We start from the raw sequence: 21,561 nt of genomic DNA on the forward strand, positions 1-21,561 counted from the left end.
CTTTAGTTAAAAACTTGAAGTAATCTGAATTACTTATCATGCTTATATGCTTGAAGGAGACATGTATTTAGGCTACTAAAGAACATTTTTATCTATATCCCCGGAACTAAGTATCCTTGTTGTAGATGCACCTTAGAAGCCTATTCATTAGTAAGTTACTGCAACTTGGAGGTTCCAAGTGCCAACTTATAGTGAGGGCCAAATATAGAGTTTATTGAATCGGGGAGAAGTGATCTAAATGTACGTTTCTATGCGATCCATGAGCTGGTGCATGTTTGAGTAGGATTTCATCGTCAGCGATTTCCTCAAGTCATGTTCTGTCGGGAGGCCGACTTTGAAGGTTCTCACTACCACGCCTTTGAAATCCCCGTCCACCTCATTGTAGATCTCCTAATACTGGTCTGAATAGGTCTTAAGGGTCTCCCCTTCTCTCATGGCCATGGATAGAAGGGCATCCAATGGTCTGGGGGCTTTGCTACAGGTTATAAACCTAGCCCCAAATGCCATGGTCAGCTCTTTAAAGGACCTTATTGACCCTTCATCCAGCACATCGAACCAACACATGGTAACAAGTCCGAGGCTGGAAGGGAAGACCTTGCACATGAGTGCTTCGTTGCCATTATGGAAGACCATCTTCTAATTAAAGTGACCGACATGCTCTACGGGGTCCGTCCTTCCGTTATACAAGGTGAACGTTGGCTGGGAGAAACGATGAGGGAGCTTAGCCTTGTCAATCCTCTTGGCGAAATGAGACTTGGAGATTTGTCACAAGGCCTTGCTCATGGCATCGTTTCCCCTAGTGTGATGGGAGGGTCCCCTTTCATGCCTACGGTTGTCCTTCTCCGGCCCATCCCCACAAGAGGAGGCTGAGTAGGTTTCACTGGGTGGGGTTCTGGACCTGCGCTAGTAGGTTCAGTCCCGGCTCCCCCGTGAGTCCTCACTCGATGCGAAGGACAAGCTCCTCCTGCCACGCTTCCTTTGCCTCAACTTCCTATGCCATTGATCAACCTCTCATTGTAACGCTAGCATCTCTTGCTCACGTGAGGCTTGATTCTCAGTCTGGGGGCGATTCCACTTAGCACGCCCAGTTCGATGCGACCCTCCCGTCGCACTGGGGGCCTGCCTCCTATTCCTCCTACGCTCTAGGTTAACAAAGGGGCTTTCCCTCTAGAAACCAATTGACCCTCCCTCTCCTTGACCTTTGTTTGCCATGAATACCTGATGCAGATCCGTTAGCGCTTGCTGTTCCCACAAACGGTGCCAATTGTAAGGACCAAAAAGGCTGTGATACAATGGCCCACAGAATATAGTGGACCGATTTTCTTGAATTTGGTCCAAGCCAATAAGATTTGTAAGAGATGGAATAGCACAACAAGAATAAAACCTCCTCCTCTCTCCCCATCTATCCCCCCATTTCTTTATATAGCCCATCCTCATTTCATCCTCTCTGTTCATCTCTGTCTACCTTTTGCCCCTTTCCAACACTTGTCGCCTTCTCTCTCTCTTTGCAGCAAGTGGTAGCGGTAGTTGTTGTAGCTGTGGCCAACACTGTTCAGGTCACTTCTTCATTTAATGCGGCTGACAAAACTAATGTACACCATTTATTATGGATGTACGTTTCTATGCGATCCATGAGCTGGTGCATGTTTGAGTAGGATTTCATCGTCAGCGATTTCCTCAAGTCATGTTCTGTCGGGAGGCCGACTTTGAAGGTTCTCACTACCACGCCTTTGAAATCCCCGTCCACCTCATTGTAGATCTCCTAATACTGGTCTGAATAGGTCTTAAGGGTCTCCCCTTCTCTCATGGCCATGGATAGAAGGGCATCCAATGGTTTGGGGGCTTTGCTACAGGTTATAAACCTAGCCCCAAATGCCATGGTCAGCTCTTTAAAGGACCTTATTGACCCTTCATCCAGCACATCGAACCAACACATGGTAACAAGTCCGAGGCTGGAAGGGAAGACCTTGCACATGAGTGCTTCGTTGCCATTATGGAAGGCCATCTTCTAATTAAAGTGACCGACATGCTCTACGGGGTCCGTCCTTCCGTTATACAAGGTGAACGTTGGCTGGGAGAAACGATGAGGGAGCTTAGCCTTGTCAATCCTCTTGGCGAAATGAGACTTGGAGATTTGTCACAAGGCCTTGCTCATGGCATCGTTTCCCCTAGTGTGATGGGAGGGTCCCCTTTCATGCCTACGGTTGTCCTTCTCCGGCCCATCCCCACAAGAGGAGGCTGAGTAGGTTTCACTGGGTGGGGTTCTGGACCTGCGCTAGTAGGTTCAGTCCCGGCTCCCCCGTGAGTCCTCACTCGATGCGAAGGACAAGCTCCTCCTGCCACGCTTCCTTCGCCTCAACTTCCTATGCCATTGATCAACCTCTCATTGTAACGCTAGCATCTCTTGCTCACGTGAGGCTTGATTCTCAGTCTGGGGGCGATTCCACTTAGCACGCCCAGTTCGATGCGACCCTCCCGTCGCACTGGGGGCCTGCCTCCTATTCCTCCTACGCTCTAGGTTAACAAAGGGGCTTTCCCTCTAGAAACCAATTGACCCTCCCTCTCCTTGACCTTTGTTTGCCATGAATACCTGATGCAGATCCGTTAGCGCTTGCTGTTCCCACAAACGGTGCCAATTGTAAGGACCAAAAAGGCTGTGATACAATGGCCCACAGAATATAGTGGACCGATTTTCTTGAATTTGGTCCAAGCCAATAAGATTTGTAAGAGATGGAATAGCACAACAAGAATAAAACCTCCTCCTCTCTCCCCATCTATCCCCCCATTTCTTTATATAGCCCATCCTCATTTCATCCTCTCTGTTCATCTCTGTCTACCTTTTGCCCCTTTCCAACACTTGTCGCCTTCTCTCTCTCTTTGCAGCAAGTGGTAGCGGTAGTTGTTGTAGCTGTGGCCAACACTGTTCAGGTCACTTCTTCATTTAATGCGGCTGACAAAACTAATGTACACCATTTATTATGGATGTGACAGGCAGCCACAGCCTTGGCGGCTTCATGTCCGCCACTAACCTCTACCTCCTTCAGTGTTTGCGTGGTACTTCAGTCGATCTGACTCTTTCCTCGGGCATCACTGTTCCTCGAGCCCCTGCTAATGTTGCACTCAACTCTGTACACTAGCCTTTCCTATTCCTCTTCGGGCCTTGGCTCGGTAGTTTGACCCTACGTCTTCCTCCCCAGTCCTTAGGTACCCACAACATGTATAATACAAAAATAACTATTTAAATTCTTGTTCTTTATGAAAATCACAACATCATGTTTTATTAATAAAAATAAATATTTTATTTTATTTTAGCTAACTAATCCCAAATAAGAGATATAAATATTTTATTTTATTTAGCATTTATATTGTTGTGGTGGAAAGAGATAAAAATAAAGGAATAGATATTAATGATTTGTTTTATGTTTTATTTCATTTTTTTTTATAAGTATGTTTTATCTCCATTGGTTAAATGATAAGTGAAAAATAATAAAATTGTCAATTTATAACAAATGTAATTTTTTTAAGCTTAAGAATTTGGATACCTACTTGTTTCAAAGAGAATCCACATTCCTAAAAGAAGGGGGTTATGTGGGAATCTAGATACCCTTAGCATCTGATTCTCTTGTATGATTTGCAACCAAACATAGGAATCTTTTAACATTTCTGGAAATTTTAAAATATTACCCCATACCAAACGCCATACACTATTATACTTATGAGTGTTATCCTTAATATTTACTTTATTTACAATCTCAATAAATTAAATATTGGTGAAAACACCATTTGTCCTTACATTTTAGGGTCAGTGTCAATTTAGTCCCTATATTTTGGTAGCGGTCAATTTGATCCCTACTATTTCAACTTGCAATCAATTTATTTCCTACCATTAACTCACTAATGGAAATGCTTACGTTCCAAACGGTGTGCATAGTTAGTGCATTTAATGCTAATGTGGCAAATAAAATAATCAAAATAATATTTAATAAATATTTTTAAATGCCATATTAGCATTTAATTAAAAAAAAAACTAATTTTTATTTTTATTTCGCAATTTTTAAAATGAAAAAAAAAATTGCAATCCTAGATTTTCTTAACAGTCAATCACAAAACACTTTCTTGATTTTCTATCTTAAATCACTGAATTCACAAAAACATTCAACAGCATCTCACCTTTATACAATTGAGAAATATGCAGATCATAAATAACCAATAAGAACATGAAATTTTAGAACACAAAAAGATTTAGCAAATTTTCCCGATAACCAAACAGAAAGAAAAAAAGAACAAACCTAGAATGAGTCAAGTTGGTGTCTTTGTGTTGAGTCCAATCCAATGGCTTTGATTTAGATTTTCTTAACAGTCAATCACAAAGCACTTTCTTGATTTTCTATCTTAAATCACTGAATTCACAAAAACATTCAACAAAACCTCTATACAATTGAGAAATATGCAGATCATAAATAACCAATAAGAACATGAAATTTTAGAACACGAAAAGATTTATCAAATTTTCCCGATAACCAAACAGAAAGAAAAAAAGAACAAACTTAGAATGAGTCAAGTTGGTGTCTTTGTGTTAAGTCCAATCCAATGGCTTTGATGGGGACAAATCCCAAATTGTGAGGGTGGCCAAATTTCTAAACAAAACCAAAATCAAAACCCCAAAAACCCAATTCAAAACACCAAACTCACGCAAAGGCAAATCAGCAATAGTGGCATGAGGTGGAGCTTCGGTTGGTGGCACGGTGTGGCTGGCGGTGGCTGAACGCAACACCAGTGAATTCAATTAGAAAACCTATAACCCAATTTCCAAATCCTAAGCTTTTTCTATCTCTCTTCAACTTGGTAAACTAAGGAGACATGTGGGTTCAAGATTAACAAACTGGGGTTGGTTTGGTGATTTAAGAAGTGTGGGTTGTTGGCTATAGTTTTGGTTGTTTTCATTTGTGATTGAGATTGTGATATGGACAAGCAACAGGTTTAATGGGTTATGAATGTTGTGGTGTGGCGTAAGAAATGAGTGTTTGTGTTGATGTATTGACTGATTGTGTAATAGCTAAAAAAAAAAAAAAACCAGTTAGATTTATCAAATTTGATTTTTGTATTTTTGTGTTTGGTTGTTGAGAAAGTGCATGAAAATGCAAAGAAAATTTGAGATTCTTTTATTTTTTAATCTTTAAAATTATAAATTGAAATTTAATGTTGATGTGGAATTTTTATAGATATTTTTTTTGCCACGTTAGCATTAAATGTGCCAACTGTGTACACCGTTTGTCTCATAAGTATTTTCCGTTAGTGAGTTAATGATAGAGACCAAATTGATTGCAAATTAAAAATAGTAAGGACTAAATTGACTGCTACCAAAATGTAGGACTAAATTGACTGCTACCAAAATGTAGGAACTAAATTAACTGTAACTCTAAAATGTAGGGACCAGAATGGTGTTTTTGCCTTAAATATTTACTTTATGAGTTATTCTAAATCATGAAGAGGTTAAATTCATCATTTTTGTCTCAACAAAAGAAAGTCATTATTTTTTGTCCCTTAAAAATAACATTGTCAAACTCTGAAAGTCATTATTTTTTGTCCCTTAAAAATAACATTGTCAAATCTAGAGTCTTGTGAAATTTAATGATATTATTTACTTTCCTTCCTTAAGAAAATCACAATTTAAATTCCTTATTATACATTTAAAAAAATATTTGAACAAACTAAAAATTGACACATCATCAATCTATTAAATACATTAGGCACTAAAAAGTTAACACTTTAAATTTGTTACAAACAAAAATATATATTTTTTAGTTTATCATATATTAAAAGCAATCACTTTAAAACTCAAGATCTAAATTCAATTGTAGGCTGCCTTCAAAAAAAAAAAAAATTCAATTGTAGGCTAAAGTTTTACAGTACTTACCAATCATGTATTTTGGGTTTTTATGATTGACTGGAAGGGAGAGAAACTCAACTTTTTTTTGCAATCATTTATGAGGTATTTAATAATATATATCATGATGAATGAAATTTTGTACTTAGTACTCAAATTTATAATTAATTTATATTTATATATGTGTGTGTGTATATATATATATATATATATAGAGAGAGAGAGAGAGAGAGAGAGAGAGAGAGAGAAATCTACACCTATGTATATATATATATATATATATAGAGAGAGAGAGAGAGAGAGAGAGAGAGAGAGAGAAATCTACACCTAATTATAATTTTTTTTTTTGGGTAAATTGGAAATATCATTCAACTAAAAAGAAACAGATACATCAAATAGAGGGCAAAGCCTAATCTGAGCGAGTCCATACAAACCAGAGAGAAACACAATCACAATATTAGGGGGAGGGGAATTGAAGTACATAAAATCAAGGGATTGAGAGCATCCTAATCTAGCTAGAGTATCAGCACACCAGTTAACTTCACGATAGCAGTGGAACATTTAACTTGAGAAAATTGGGAAATGAGATGCCTGCAATCAACCACAATAGAAGCATTATCAGTATTCAAGATTTCAGCATTGCACCTAATGTAATTTTAAGTAGTGCTAGACCACTTAATTTTTTTATTGGATGCAAATTTTGATAAATCGATCGTTGGATTATAATTACTTCCACTGTCTTTGCTTGTAAAATTTCAAGATGATCAAAGATCGATAACTATCTAATCTATAAAATGTATAAATTTCAAATTTAAAAAAAAAAAAAAAAAAACATAAAAGATGAATTTATGAATTGAATAGCACATAATTTAGCATGTGCGTAAAGAATAGGTTGGCAACAACTCAGATTTGATCCTTGCACTTTCAATTGAGCAATTAATTCCTTAGAGTTTTGTGACAAATAAGATCTTTTGTTAGTATTTTTTTGTTATTAATCATGTGATACATAAATAATTTTATTGCATCATCAATAAATTTGAATTTATTATTATTATTATTATTATTATTATTATTTGTAAAGTAGGTTCTATAATTTAAAGGTGTATATTGTTAGAAGTTATTTAAATTTTTATCATGAAATTAGTTATGGTAATAGGTTGGGTCAAGGTTGAATCATAAGTGTCCTAATCTCTCTCCAGGGTAGTAGCAGGGGTAAGTTGGGTGTGTAATGAGTTTGAGGTATTTTACCATCTTTAATTAGATGGTTTCAACATTAATAAGATAAAAAAGTAAAAATAAAAACTAGCTGTTAGAGGGCTAAGAGAAAAACAATGATCATATATATATATATATATATTTATTTATTTATACACACTTAAGACATACAAGACAAGACATTTTCTCATTCATATTTGAAACTGACTCCCTTGGTTTCTTTTCAACATTAACAATGCTATGTATTCAACATATTTTTTCACAATTTTCAATTATTTATTTTTACAATATATGAGATAATAGATTGTGATTAATGTAACATTATTTTCATGAGATTGCAATTAACATTATATGTATTGTACATTAATTATAATTTATTATCTTAATAATTATAAAAGTTAAAAAAAAGTTATGAAATTGATTGTTTCCATACAATGCATGAAACCAATAATTTTCTTTTATGGAAGATGGAAAAATAAATCAACAATGCATCCTAGAACTACAATAAAAAAAATATAACTTTTATCATAACTTGCAATATGATATGATTAATTGTAAGTGGTATAGGAATATACGCACCACATTTTCTTCCTTGCTCGTGCGATAAAAGTGGTGTAATTTGTAAGAAGAATTTAAAAAAAAAAATCCAAGCGTGGTCCTGTCCAAGTGTCCATGCGTCATTTGAAAGCCGAACCGAAACCCACTTTTAGGTGCTAAATAAAAACGCATAGCGGTAACTTCGAGGCAGGAAAGGAACTTCTTCCGCTACCTGCTGAGACGGAGACTGGACCTTCTCCGCTCTCCACCAACACTCATGGCTACAATGGCGAAACCGGGTGGTGGAGCCCTTAGTCTTAGTCCCTTCCACACCCATACCCATACCCACCTCAAAGACCTCACTCTCTTTGACTTCTCTGCCCGTCCCAACTTCACACACTCCCACTTCTCTCATCACCTCAATGTCACTGTTATGCACTCAAGGAAACCCTCAATTCTTCCCATTATCAGAGCCCAGACCCAGACCTCTCCTGGTACTACTCTCTCTCCCATTTTTCTTAGATAATATTAATGGGTTTTCGATCAAAATGTTAATGTTACTCAGTGTCAATCATTTTTGTTGCTGTTGATTTTCTTGCTTTGCTTGCCTTTTAGGTTATGTCCCGGACTCCAAATTTTACAAAGTGGAAGCTATTTTGAGGTGCGTATAGTTCTCACCTTGCTTTGTTCACTATGTTTTTTTTTTCTTTGTTAGATTATTTTTTAAGGCGTGTGTGTGTTATGACATTGTTTTGTAAGATTTATTATATATTATGGGTTTTGTTTTGTTAATATTGAAATGAGCTTATTGAGTTTGAATTTGTCTAACTGTGTTTTCATTATCTTTGTTTCGCTGCTGAATTTGGGATGAAACAGGCCCTGGCGAGTCCCGCAGGTTTCTTCGGTAAGGCTTAATGAAACGTGACCATGACTTTGTGTAATTACAGATAGATTTTTTTTTTTTTTTTTTTTGGTTTCTGATAGAAAATTTTCAAAACTATTCAATTAAAATATCTAGCATTAGTTGCAAAATTGAATAGTTCAAGATAAGTTTAGCCTCTCTAAATGGTAATTACAATCACTCTTTTATCAGATTTCTGTCAACTTCTTAAATATTTGTGAAATATTTTTACTGTCATGAAATGATCAATCCAATTTAGTTGAGATATGCGAGCTTATTCTAGCCCACAAAATCTAATGTAGTGAGTTAGTGGTGTTTTGTGTTAATGATGTTGTGTTAAAGTAGATTGCAAGCTACAAGAATTACATGTAAAAGGCGAGAGTATGGTCCACTGGACACAGTGGCTACAAGATGTCACTATAACACCATGAGATGAATAGAGAAGGAAGTTATGGGATTGATTTGGAGCAGGAAGAGAATTTATGGATAAATTTTTAGTTAAGACGTATTTAATCTCGTGTAGAGCCCTCATTTATTGACCCTATGAATTTTGTGGTCATATACTAGAATGTCTTGTCCCTGCATGTCAAAAGAACCAACCACAGGCTGTTCTGTCAGTCCTGTTGTAACTATTGTCGTGATTATAAAGTTGTAGGCCAAGTTATATACTTCCTCCAGTGCCATTTCCTTAGAGCAGAGCCAAGATCCTCGCTGCTCTTCCAGTGCTCATGCTGTTCTCAGGGTTTTTAATGCCATTCTTTGTTACTGCAATTTATAGCAGCTACAAGATGCTCCCAATAGGTTCTACACAATTGGGTTAGTTTTCTTGAAATGATTACCACCACCTGGACCGCCAAAAATGACACAACAATTTATCATTAAAACATTTAGGGCTATAACCTATAAACTACTTCCCTTGGGAACTGCATTCTACTTTACTGAGAAAAAATCGAAATTTCCCCAAAAGTTTTGTCAGCCGAACAAACTAGAATGTTGGTATCACCGTACCGTGAAAAATTCTGTCTGATCCCATTTCTGTAATGGAAATAGTTTGTCCATTCTCAAAGTTGTGTAAAAGTTCCACAATAGTGACCTCACATGAAACGCTTGAAAATTTCTGTTGCCTGTTATTGCAACACGTAACATTTATTTGTGAGAGGTTGAATGAGGCGGTGGTCACTAATAGACAAGAATTATTTGGTAGTCAACTATGACATCCATTCATGGTAGTTATTTCAACGGTAAGTAAAGGACCCTATTAGTGACTTCCACATGTGGCTATATACATCTTATATTCATAAACAAAACCTTATCTTGAAGCTATTGCTATATAATGATTTCTTTGGCTTCCATTTGGCAATACCTTTTCAAACTATTTCAAACTATCATTTATACTTTAATGCAAAAGTTGCATAAAGGCACATGCCTTCACTGCTGTACAAAATCACAGGTATAGCCAACATTCAGCTTTACATTTTTCTCTAATTATTAAAATTCTCCAAAGCATGATTCTGATGAAGCTAATTAATCAAATGATGCGGAACTAATATTTGCTGCTTTTCTGAAAAACCAAGGCTCTATTGAAAATGGGAATTCGAGGTGTTACGGTATCTGATGTTCGGGGCTTTGGTGCTCAAGGTGGTTCAACAGAAAGGCAGGGTGGTAAGTTTGTTGGTTCATTATGGCTAGAAATAAATTTACCTAGTAGATTAGTTAATTTGATTTATCTCTTATGAAAGAAATTCCTTTTGCATGATTGCATCCCCTCCTCTATTCACAATGCTCACTTACAATCTATCAGATTTAAAACACTTATGGCTAATTGACTGAATAATTATACTTTGATACGGATCTTTCATTTACGTTGATATTTTCTTTGTTGGGTTTCTTTGATATTGCCTATTTTGGCATTGAAGAAAGAACTCTTTTGGTTGGTTTCATACTTTCACTTACCTTTTTTATCTGCTCTTTCTCATATGGTTGTTGATTTGGCCTTCTTCTTTTTCTTCTTTTTTTAATGTTCTTGTTTATTGCCCTGTAGGCTCTGAATTTTCTGAAGACAAGTTTGTTGCTAAAATTAAAATGGAGATTGTGGTGAGCAAAGATCAGGTATGAAGAGTCAAAAAGTGGTATTTTTTGTTTGAACCAGAGACTGAACTTTTCTTCCCTAGCATGAAGCTATGTGGCACTTTTCTGCTCGTTAAATGGGAAAATCTCATGGTATATTTTGTCACTATAATTTTACTAGTTAATATCTGCATATTATCCTCTCTTAGGTTGAAGCAGTAATAGACAAGATAATCAGGGAGGCAAGGACTGGGGAGATTGGTGATGGCAAAATTTTCTGTAAGATCTCAAATTTCTTAGTCAATTCTGATGAGTAGATTTTAACTCCTTTAAGCCTTTTTGTTGAACTTTAAAGCTAATACATAACTCTAAGTATACAAGCAGGTTAATGGAAAATTAGGCCAGAGTTGATTTATATGCACCTTTATTTTTTTGGATCTTGGTAGATGTTTTATGTAAGGTTCCATTTAGATTGAGGATTTAAAATCAAGGGATTTGAAAAACAATTGTTAGTATAAATTACTTAATATGATTTTAAACACATGATAGATTTTAGCTTTGAGGATTTTGTTCCAACAAAAACACTTGTAAGTTTTATGGATTTGAAAACATCTTACATGGTTACGCCTAATAATTTCAAATTCACATATTAATAATGCTTAAATCCATCCATCAATTTCATCAATAGAAAAATATCCCCTTTCATACTTTATTCAAGTCACTTGAACTACTAGTTGAAATCCAAGTCCTCTTCAAATACTTAAGTGCAGAGGAACCAATAAATTATTTTAGGGATTTTCTTGTTTCTATATTTGTCATCCATACTATGTCTTCATAAAATTGTACACTGCCTCTATTTGGTTTTAGGGATAGCCAGAGGTATAAAATTTTCTTTTTCAGGTAAACTATAATTTTTCAAATGAATGAAAGTTGCATTTTCTTAGGGACATGGAACACATCTCATGGTAGATTTCCCCTTAATCTGAAGCCTTATAGCTACAATGAATGGGGAAAGAAAACTCACATGCACAGTTGCAAATAAAAGTTCTTTTATTCTGACACCTATAGCCTTTATGGCTTGCTTAGGATTCTGCATTTCTTTCTGGGCACATCTTCACAACAATCTGAAGCAATGCTACTTTTTTCATACTGCACTGGCTACAAGTAAACTAGGAGTGGATATCTAAAAATGTACTAATCTGGAACGTACTTAAGAAATTCATGTCATCCACTTGAATATAATGCTTGGTGAAACATCTTTTCTTCAATTAGCAAAGTTCCTACATATACTTTATTGAAAGTCAGTTGGCTAATTAGGGATGTAGTTATACTTTAATATGTATACTTATCAGACTATATAACTGCATTAGTATTTATCACATCATGTGGAACGTTTTATAACAAATTACATCGCCAAAGTCTAACAAAAGTGACCTGTATTTGAAGTACAGGGTGGTAGGTTAGCCAAGTTGGTTGAGGCTGGCCACTTGGAAAGTAAAAACCAGATAATCAGGCTGGCCATTTTGAAAGAAAACCCAGATGCTTGAAATTGGGTCTTCCATTATAACCAAGTTATTTGTTGCTTGCGTAATTTAATCATAGCTACAGTTAATTTTGAAACAAATCAGTTTGTGGATTCTATTAGTAATTAGTTTGCTTCAGCTTTTTAAAATCAAACCTGTAATGCATTTTCATTGATTGTGCAGTGGTTCCTGTCTCAGATGTTATAAGAGTTCGCACTGGTAACTCATTGCTTTTTGAGTGATCAAAACTTTGTGATACTTTATCATTTCCTTATTTGTATTACCGTGCGGAATGTATCCAAGTAATCTTTGATATCTGATTTTCAGGCGAACGTGGGGAGCAGGCAGAGAGGATGGCCGGAGGGCGAGCTGACACGTCCGTTCCTGCTTGACCTGTGAGAGTTTAAATGAGCAGTGTCAGACTAGCGACTAAGCCTCTTTACTGCAACCTGCTTTAAACATTCCCAAATCCAATTCTGTCCATTCTCCTTAAGAGCTAAAAATATACTCTTGTTTGTTAACTGTTCTCTTGTGAAGAGTAGAAATAAAAGAAAAGACTAGTATCATTGCTTCTCTCTTTCTGATGGCCTTCCAAGTATCATTGCAGGTGTATACTTTTTACAAGAAGCAGGTAGCCACACTTCTACATCCTCACCTCCCCAACTGAAATATCAATCAATTTTTGTTTGAATTTGGACTAACTCCTTTGATCTAGCGCTTCTACAAAGAGGACCAACAGGGTGCCAAGAGTCATCCCAAGTGGAAATAAGCTTTACCATTCCCCACCCTCATATCTCATCAATTGCCCACATTCAGTCCTCAGTTGAAGTATTTTTCTCCCAAGTCCAAGAACTCTCAACAGGCATAGAAATTTCCCATAAAAATCTCCCTCTCAATGCAGAGTTGAGTCCAAGCAAAACCCAAATTAAACCCACACTAGCAAAAAGACTGCAAACAAATCATAACAGCTGTTTTATTCCACTCAGGCTACCTTAACATAAGCCTCTTAACTACCCTCCTGTTTTGGAAAAGTGAGCTCATTCTAAAATCAACTTTTATTTGAAACTTGTTGCCATTGTAAAGATCTAAACTAAGGAGAAAGTTAGAAGGAATAATCAAGCAGCGGCTATAGTTAATCTCAATGGATTACTTCCAATCATGCTTGAAATAATTTGATTGAGAATCACCCAAAAAGGAAAAAGTTAACTCAAAGATAGATTTATAATCAATTTGTTAGAAGTTAGAGGCTAAACTAAATAAAATTATAAATTACATGATTGGAAAACTATAAAATTATATAGGCCAAGATTAGAGCGTGTTAGTCATTTCCAATGGTTTCCTATTCCAGACAGTGACATCAATCATTCTCCTCCCAAACAAAGCCTCCTTTCAAGTTCCAACCATGCACTATCAGGCCAAAGGTGTCATAAGAATCATTTAATAAGTCTTAAGGACATTCACATCAGTATGTGTATTTTACACATCTATTTTTATACTAAAAATCTATTTTTTCTATTTTACACATTCACTTTTACAAAATACTCACATCAGTTTATTTATTTTACAAGATATTTCAATAAAATATTCATTATACTCCATTTTTTTATTATTATTTCTCTAATGGTCATACTTTTTTTAATTTTAAACTTATATTTTAAGTAAACTACCAACACCGGTGGCTTGGCGGAGCCGCTCGTGTTGGAGGTCCGATGGCCGAACCACCAAAATAGTGGCTCCGATGAACGCCGCCAGATTGGTCTTGCCGCTAACCGTACCGCCAAATAGTGACCCACCGGTGAGTGGATTATTAAAATAGTGGCTTCGACGAACGCCGCTGATGCCCAAACTACCAAAATAGTGGCTTTGGTGACCGCCCACCGGATAATCCGACCATTGTACCGCCATCATCGATGGGCCGATTGTTGTAATAGTTGCTCCGACTACCGCTGTCGAATTGATGTCTCCGACCACAGTATTGCTAGAATTGGTGACCAAATCGATGTCTCCTACCAACGGTCGTTTTTTTTTTTTTTTTTACCCAACGGTCATAATTTTTATTATTATATCCACCGGTCATAATTTTGAAATTCAAACGGTAATTCAAACCTAACTTTAAACTCAATGGTAAATTCAAACCAAAAGATCATATTTTTTTAACTTTAAACCCAATGGTAAATTCAAACCTAAAAGTCTTTTTTTTTTCTTTTTTTTTTTTTTTTTTTTTTTTTAACTTTAAACCCAATGGTAAATATTTTTTAACTTTAAACCCAATGGTAAATTCAAACCTAAAGGTCAAAATTTTGAAATTCAAACTCAAATAATATTCTTGCTCTATAAATATGACCATTTTCTCTCTAATTTCCATCCACTTTTACAAAATTATCTCTTCCATTCGGTTTTTGTTCTCTCTTAATGGATTTCCATAATGACATTGATTTTATTTTTCCTAATGATGAGCCTCCATTTGACTCATCTTCTGATGATGATGAGTTGGAACTTACTCTAGCTATTGCCATAGAAGAATTAAACAATGAAGGAGCATCAACATCACGACGTTGTTCGGCTCAACCTTGCAAGTTTATCTGGCGTAATCCTTTGCAAGGTCATAACAGGCTTTTCCATGATTATTTTGTTGAAACACCAGTGTATCCTCCTAATGTATTTCGAAGGAGGTTTCGAAAAGGAAGTTTATTAATATTGTACCCATGTGGACTTTATTAATATTATTTTAATGTTTACATGAGCTACAATACCCATGTAAATATACACGGGTACTGTAGCTCATGTAAACATTAAAATAATATTAATAAAGTCCACACGGGTACAATATTAATAAACTTCCTTTTCGAAACCTCCTTCGAAATACATTAGGTTTACATAGGTATTATAGCTCATGGAAAAATATGGCCAGCTTTACATATTTTTACACCCACTGATGTGGGTGTTTTTTTATTCAAAATGTGTAAAATTTGCACTGTATATGTATTTTAGAAGACTTTAAATGAGCTGATGTGAATGCTCTAACAACGCATTGCCGACAAGATCAAGTCATTACTACTTTCTCCAAAAAAAAAAAAAAAAGGGAGGAAAGAAAGAAAGATAAAGTCATTACTAAATAATAATAACCAAAGGTATGAAAACTTTTTATTAAAAAGAACACCGAAAGTTATTATTATTATTATTTTTTTTTGAAATGGGACTGAAATAAAAATATTCTTCGTTCAATTTGATGCAAGTATGATTATTGTCTCATAAAATTTCACTTTGTCTCTCTAAGTTTTGTGGCTTAATTACTTGGAATTTTTTAATCCTTCCAATACATTTGAGGTTTAAATTTCTCCTCCCATTGTGACTATATAAAAAAACACCCCCTCATTGATTAATTATAAATAAAGTATCTCATAAAATCCAACACCTTTTGTTTTTTGAATTTAACTAAAGTTAAGATTTTTTTTAATCTTTTTTTTTTTTTTATCTATTTTCAATCAATCATGATTCAAGAGCTTGTTGCTCAATTTTAAAGTTTTAGACTTTTTAGGGGACGTTGAACTTAACCTCTACGGGGAACTAACTGCAATTAACCTTAAAAAAGAAAAGAAAAGAAAAGTATCAAATTATCAATCTAGTCAAAATTGTTGATCTAAATCCCAAAGACTTTCTATATGTAACAAATGGATGGATGAAGGGTCAAATTAATTCATTTTTAAATTAAAAAAAAAAAAATTACAGTTATCAAATGTTTTTTTTTTTAGTCAAAAACTAGATAAATCAAATGTAATAAAGATTTTATCAAGAAATTAAGATCATTATTGCTTAACCAAAGGTAAAATAGTCTCTCATCAAAAAAAAAAAAAAAAAGAAAAGAAAAGAAAAGAAGGTAAAATAGTCCAACAAAATTGGATATCTCAATGAGTTCAAGTGATTACTTAGGGGGGGTTAAGTGATAACCCAATAGTAATGATATCTGTGGGGCCTGTTGGTTAAAAAGATATAGTAATCCTCAGAAGTGGGCTCGGGGCCCAACGGCCCAATCCGAGGACGCGTAGTTATCCGAGGATAGCCTAGAAAAGTTTTATTATTATTAAATGGATAATATAGGAGAAAGGAGTGGATATTGTATACAGAGGCATAACGTACGTCCGAGGACGCCAAAGTCCGAGGTGAATGTAACTTTCGTTTTATTGAGGAGACTCCGCAAAGTTGTATCTGAACTGGAAATTGGGTATAGACCTAAGGGGGAGTCGGGGAAGGTATCAAATATCTTCCAAGGCCATCACCTCCACATTAAATGCTTTCCAGCTAACCTTCTGGCCGCATTAATGTGGAGGTGATACCAGAACAGTGACTAAGCAGCTTTATGGCCACTGAGCAGAACATTCCGGTAGGTGCTGGATGAGACAGAAAGGAGCTCCCACGATAAGAACTACACGTGTACAATGGAAACGGAGGGGAGAACGGAGTATATAATAGAGAAACGAATGAAATAGTGAGGGGGAGTCTTTTTAGAAAAAAGGAAGAAAAAAGCAAAGAGAGACGGACTGAGAGAAGGCCGAGGAGAGTTTTTCTAAAAGAATGAACCTAAAGTATCCCTTGTTACTTGATGAGTATAACCTTCCCTGTCATACAACACTAGTTCTTGGACCCATGCTCTAGAAATTTATTGTTTGGGCTTGTTGGGCTGAAAACCCATTCATACTCAGGGTCAAATCCAAACTGAGTCCCTACAATTGGCGCCGTCTGTGGGAAGAACTTGATCTGTTGAGAAGGAAGGGCAGGTGTGATACTCACAATGGAAGAGGGAGTACCGCAACAACCGTTGACGGGCCCGCAACAGGCAGATGCTAATCAGCACCAGGCAGAGTCTAGGGGCTCTCAGCACAGTAATCCGTTGGTAGACCACGAACACGAGGGGGATCATGAGGGGAGTACCCGAACGACCCATACAGATAGAAGCCGCTTTCGGGGGAAAGGCCATGCTTCCCCTGTAAAGAGCGGAGGAAATTTGCAGCGTGAGATTAACAAGTTGAAAAGGGAATTGCGATATGAACGACGAAGGCGTAAGGCTCATAACTCTAAGCACTCCTCTGAGGAGTCGGATGACACCAGTTACAGGCAGAGGTCGAGAACTCCACCCAGCGAATCTTTTTCGTGTGAGGAAGAGTACCACCGTGGCGAAGAAATAAGAGCCCGACTCGCCAAGGTCAGGGGAATGATGCCTTGAACAAGGCTTTGAATCAGGTCTCTAAGTCGCCTTTCACGCGACATATTGAAGACGCTAGTCTTCCTCGGCGATTCCACCAGCCTGTGTTCACCATTTATAATGGTCGAACAGACCCAGTGGAACATGTTAGCCACTACAGCCAGAGAATGGCTATTCATGCCAGGGATGAAGCCTTAATGTGCAAGGTTTTCCCGTCTAGCCTGGGCCCAGTGGTAATGAGATGGTTTAATGGCTTGAGAACTAATACTATTGACTCTTTTGAGAAGCTCACTCAGGCCTTTGGTGCTCATTTTATTACATGTAGAAGGGTTGTTCAACCCTTGGGGTCGCTACTATCCATGTCTATGCGAGAAGGGGAAACCTTAAAAGCCTACTCAGACAGATACTGGGAAATGTTCAACGAGGTGGATGGGGCTCACGATGACGTGGCCATGAACACTTTTAAGGAAGGTCTTCCAACTGAGCACGGTCTGAGGAAGTCTCTGACTGGCAAGCCTGTTACTAGTGTACGTCAGCTTATGGATCGGATAGACAAATATAGAAGAGTAAAGGAAGATCAGATGCAAGGCAGAGGAAAGTCTAAAGCAGTAACTCAAGAGAGGAGGGATTTCAGGCTGGACCGGTATAACAACAACAACCGACCTCGGAGGGACTTTGGGGGGCAGTCGGGGCCTGCCAACTCCCAGGTGGTTAGCGCAGTATTCCGAGAACCAGTGCAGTGGGTTCTGGAAAAGATAAAGGACGAGCCGTTCTTTAGGTGGCCCAATAAGATGGCGGGGGATCCTGCAAAGCGTAATCGGAATCTTTACTGCCAGTACCATCAAGACCACGGACATATCACCGAAGATTGTAACAATCTGTGGGATCACTTAGAGCAGTTGGTACAAGAAGGAAAGTTGACCCAATTTTTGCATCATTCCGGCGGCCGAGGAGGCCACGTAGGCTCGGCGTTTCAGGGGGATGCTTTAAGAGGACCTCCTTTGGGCACGATAAACGTTATATTCGCTGCCCCGGGGAGAGCCGGATCTTGCCCTTCCAGGGTAATGTCTGTGTCTCAGTGCTCGGAGGAGGGTTCTAGTTCGAGGCCGAAGAGAGCCAAACCAGGCACCTCGTTGGTGTTAGGCTTCTCAGAAGAGGACAAGAGAGGAACCATACAACCGCATGTTGATGCTTTGGTGGTTACGATTAGAATCGGAGGGTATGACGTTAAGAGAGTGATGGTTGATGATGGAAGTGTCGCCGAGGTAATGTACTTTGATTTATTTAGGGGGCTGAATTTGAAACCTGAAGACTTGACAACATATAGTTCCCCGCTGGTGGGCTTCGAAGGCAAATCGGTCACCCCGTTGGGAATGGTTAGATTACCCGTGCAGATTGGTTCAGATATGGTGGAGGTGGATTTTATTGTGGTGGATGCCTTTTCTCTGTATACGGCTATTTTGGGAAGACCATGGTTGCATGCTTTGGGGGCTGTTTCTTCCACTCTTCATCAGAAAGTGAAGTATCCCTCAGGGGGCGAGGTTTCAGAGATTTTGGGAAACCAGAACATGGCTAGGCAGTGTATGATAATGGCCATTCAACATCGGCCAGAGATAAGCACTTATTTTTTTTTTTGTGTGTGTGTGCAGGCTTTGTTTTAGATTGAATGTGTTCGTTGGCATTTGTCAACAAGTGCCTTCTGCCGAATCATGTTGTCTTACACTTTGTAAGGAGGTCCTGGCTTGTGCCTTATCTCTTTGTGGCAGAGGCAAAATTTTTTATTTAGGAGGTCAAGTTGTGACACTAATTTATTTATCATAACAAATCCCTACACTCATATATATACACATACATGCTTTTTATTATTATATAAACTTACTTTTTTATCTGATAAGTTTTATATATACACACACTCACAAAAAAAAAAAAAAAAAAAGCTTAATATTTTTAATCAAAATTATGTTTGATGGTGATTTTTCATAAAATAAAATTCATTTTTACTGTGAAATTCTTAAAAAGTTTTATTTTCGATACAAATTATCAAATTTTATACTAAAGTAAGTAAAAAATACTTCAATTGAACTAATGAAATTTTAAAAATATGAATTGTAGGGACTAGGTTTGAGCTTTATGTGTAATGGATAAGTGAACTCAAGCCCAACAACCCAATTCAATAAATTTGTTGAGAGTGGGTAGAAATATTGAGCTTTGATAATTGTAACAACAGTTGAAGATGATTTAAAGAAAGAATCAGTAAAACGAATATGGACTTAGGCAAGTGATTCAATCCTCGGCACTGGTCCGAGGAGCTTCAACTTATTATTTCTTGAGTGATGGTGACAATGTTTACAAAGTTAGCTCAGAATGCTATAGTGTTTTCTCTAACCAAATCACGATCCCCTTTTCTTGGTGCTTCCTCTTCTTTATATACTACTTTCCTCCTTCATCTCCACCATATACGTGTAGGTCAGATCTGCTGTTGCTGGTCTTTGTCACATCAACCTCTTCCCAAAACTCTTAGATAGTAGCTGTGAGTCTAAAAAGACACTGCTCAAGTATCATTTCTACATTAAAGCGGCCAGAGGGTTAGTTGTGGAGCATTTAATGTGGAGGCAGCAGTTTTTCCTGGAATTGCTCTACTGCCATGCTCTAGTGTGCTTACTTGTTGTACTTATCATTTTCCTTGGAGTGCATTGGAAGATTGTCTTTACCAGTAAATCACTTTTCTTCTATCTCGACTTTGGCTAGTTAAGGACAGAGTTGTCCTTGGCAAGGTTTCCAGGGTTGTCATAATCACTGCTGCCTTCTTCATATACGATTGTGGCCCAGTACAAGTGGTAGATGTATGTCGTTGGGCTTTATGACCCCACAATTGCCCTCAAAATTCTTCTGTCTGGCACCTCGGATAGAAAGGAGGATTTTGATGTCCTCAGGCTTATTTTAGGCTTATCACGTCTTGTCGGTGTCAGTGCCTTTTTAACTGCACAAGGCAGATTCCTGACGCTTCAGCATCTGGAGCTCGCCCTCATTAAATTCCTAGGGATGGTTCCCCCCTCCCCCACGTTCTATGGCACGATGGTGATCCAACAGTGGAGAGATCTTTTTTAACTCATAAGCGGGAAAATTCCCGCTGCTACTTAGACTTGGGTATAAATACCCATTTAAATCAATTTTCCAAAATTACCTTTGCATTCAAGAGCTCTTGCGCAATATGTTGAATCTGTCAATATTTCTCACTCACTCGTGTCCCTTAAAAGCCTGCCCAGAACACCTTCCTCATTCTTGTAAGTTTTTCCAAACCTTTAAAACTTTCTTTACTTTCCTTTCTCTGTGTCTTTCTTCCTTACCTCTCTTTTCCAACTCTCTTTCGCTTCTTTGAATTTTTCCTAGGGATGGTAGATTTACGATTTTGGTAGAGTCCGAGAAAATGATGGAAAAATTTAAGGCTGACTACAGGATTCCACCCAACTGGGCCTAGATATTGTAAGGAGAGCAAGTGGCATTTTCGAAGGAAAGAGGGTAAGGTGGTGATTCCCATGATTCCATGATTGCCTTTATAGAAGGTGGCGTGAGAATCCCTTTGGGGCTAGTAATAAGGAATTACCTTAGGTTTGTTAGGCTAGCCCCCACTCAGTGCGCCCCAAACGAAAAATGGGGCTGCAGTTGACTTATCACAATGTGAATTAGGTCTATAGCCTTCACTACCTGAAGGGGAAGGGGTACTACCTGAAAACAATAAAGCCTAAAATCAGTCTCATACAGTGTCTCCCAGAGTCTAGCAAGGGGCTAAATAAGGATTTTCTGATCGTGTATGGGGAGTAGCATGATGGCATCCCTTGCCCAATGGAAAAAGGGTGGGGCTCTAGGGATAGGAGTAGGACTTGTTCATTGCCTGGATGTGACTTGGGTTAAAAAAAAAAAAAAAAAAAAAAACAACAACAACAACAACAACAACAACAGAAGCACATAAGACAAGCCTATCAAATTGCAAATAAATACACATGCTCATGATTCTCCTTTGTATTTGAAACATTCAATTCTTTTTTTTTTAATCCAAAAAAAAAAAAGAATGTTTCAACTATATTTGAATAAAACTTCCTCTTGTTTCTTAATATGATTTCCTATCTTTTATCTCCCAAAAGAAAACTGTTAGGTTCTAAAAGTTTAGAACAATTGGCAAATCAGGAATACAAACTTGTCTAAATATAGATCTTAAAGTTTATAGGTATTA

General features: G+C 37.2%; 2 protein-coding genes across 2 annotated transcripts; both read left to right on the forward strand.

The window, feature by feature from the left end:
- Nucleotides 1-7,782: 7,782 nt before the first annotated feature.
- Nucleotides 7,783-12,707, forward strand: LOC112010463 (nitrogen regulatory protein P-II homolog). The gene is made up of 8 exons (XM_024042803.2): nucleotides 7,783-8,133; nucleotides 8,255-8,300; nucleotides 8,516-8,543; nucleotides 10,115-10,202; nucleotides 10,582-10,649; nucleotides 10,817-10,886; nucleotides 12,314-12,349; nucleotides 12,458-12,707. The coding sequence occupies exons 1-8, from the start codon at nucleotides 7,917-7,919 to the stop codon at nucleotides 12,520-12,522; spliced, it is 618 nt and encodes a 205-aa protein (XP_023898571.2). The 5' UTR covers nucleotides 7,783-7,916; the 3' UTR covers nucleotides 12,523-12,707.
- A 4,790-nt stretch (nucleotides 12,708-17,497) lies between these two features.
- LOC136071498 (uncharacterized) lies at nucleotides 17,498-19,468 on the forward strand. The gene is made up of 2 exons (XM_065782876.1): nucleotides 17,498-18,911; nucleotides 19,443-19,468. The coding sequence occupies exons 1-2, from the start codon at nucleotides 17,498-17,500 to the stop codon at nucleotides 19,466-19,468; spliced, it is 1,440 nt and encodes a 479-aa protein (XP_065638948.1).
- The last annotated feature ends 2,093 nt before the right edge of the window (nucleotides 19,469-21,561 follow it).

The sequence above is a fragment of the Quercus suber genome, unplaced genomic scaffold (assembly GCF_002906115.3).
Source record: "Quercus suber isolate HL8 unplaced genomic scaffold, Cork oak 2.0 scaffold_318, whole genome shotgun sequence".
Taxonomy (NCBI): Eukaryota; Viridiplantae; Streptophyta; class Magnoliopsida; order Fagales; family Fagaceae; genus Quercus; species Quercus suber.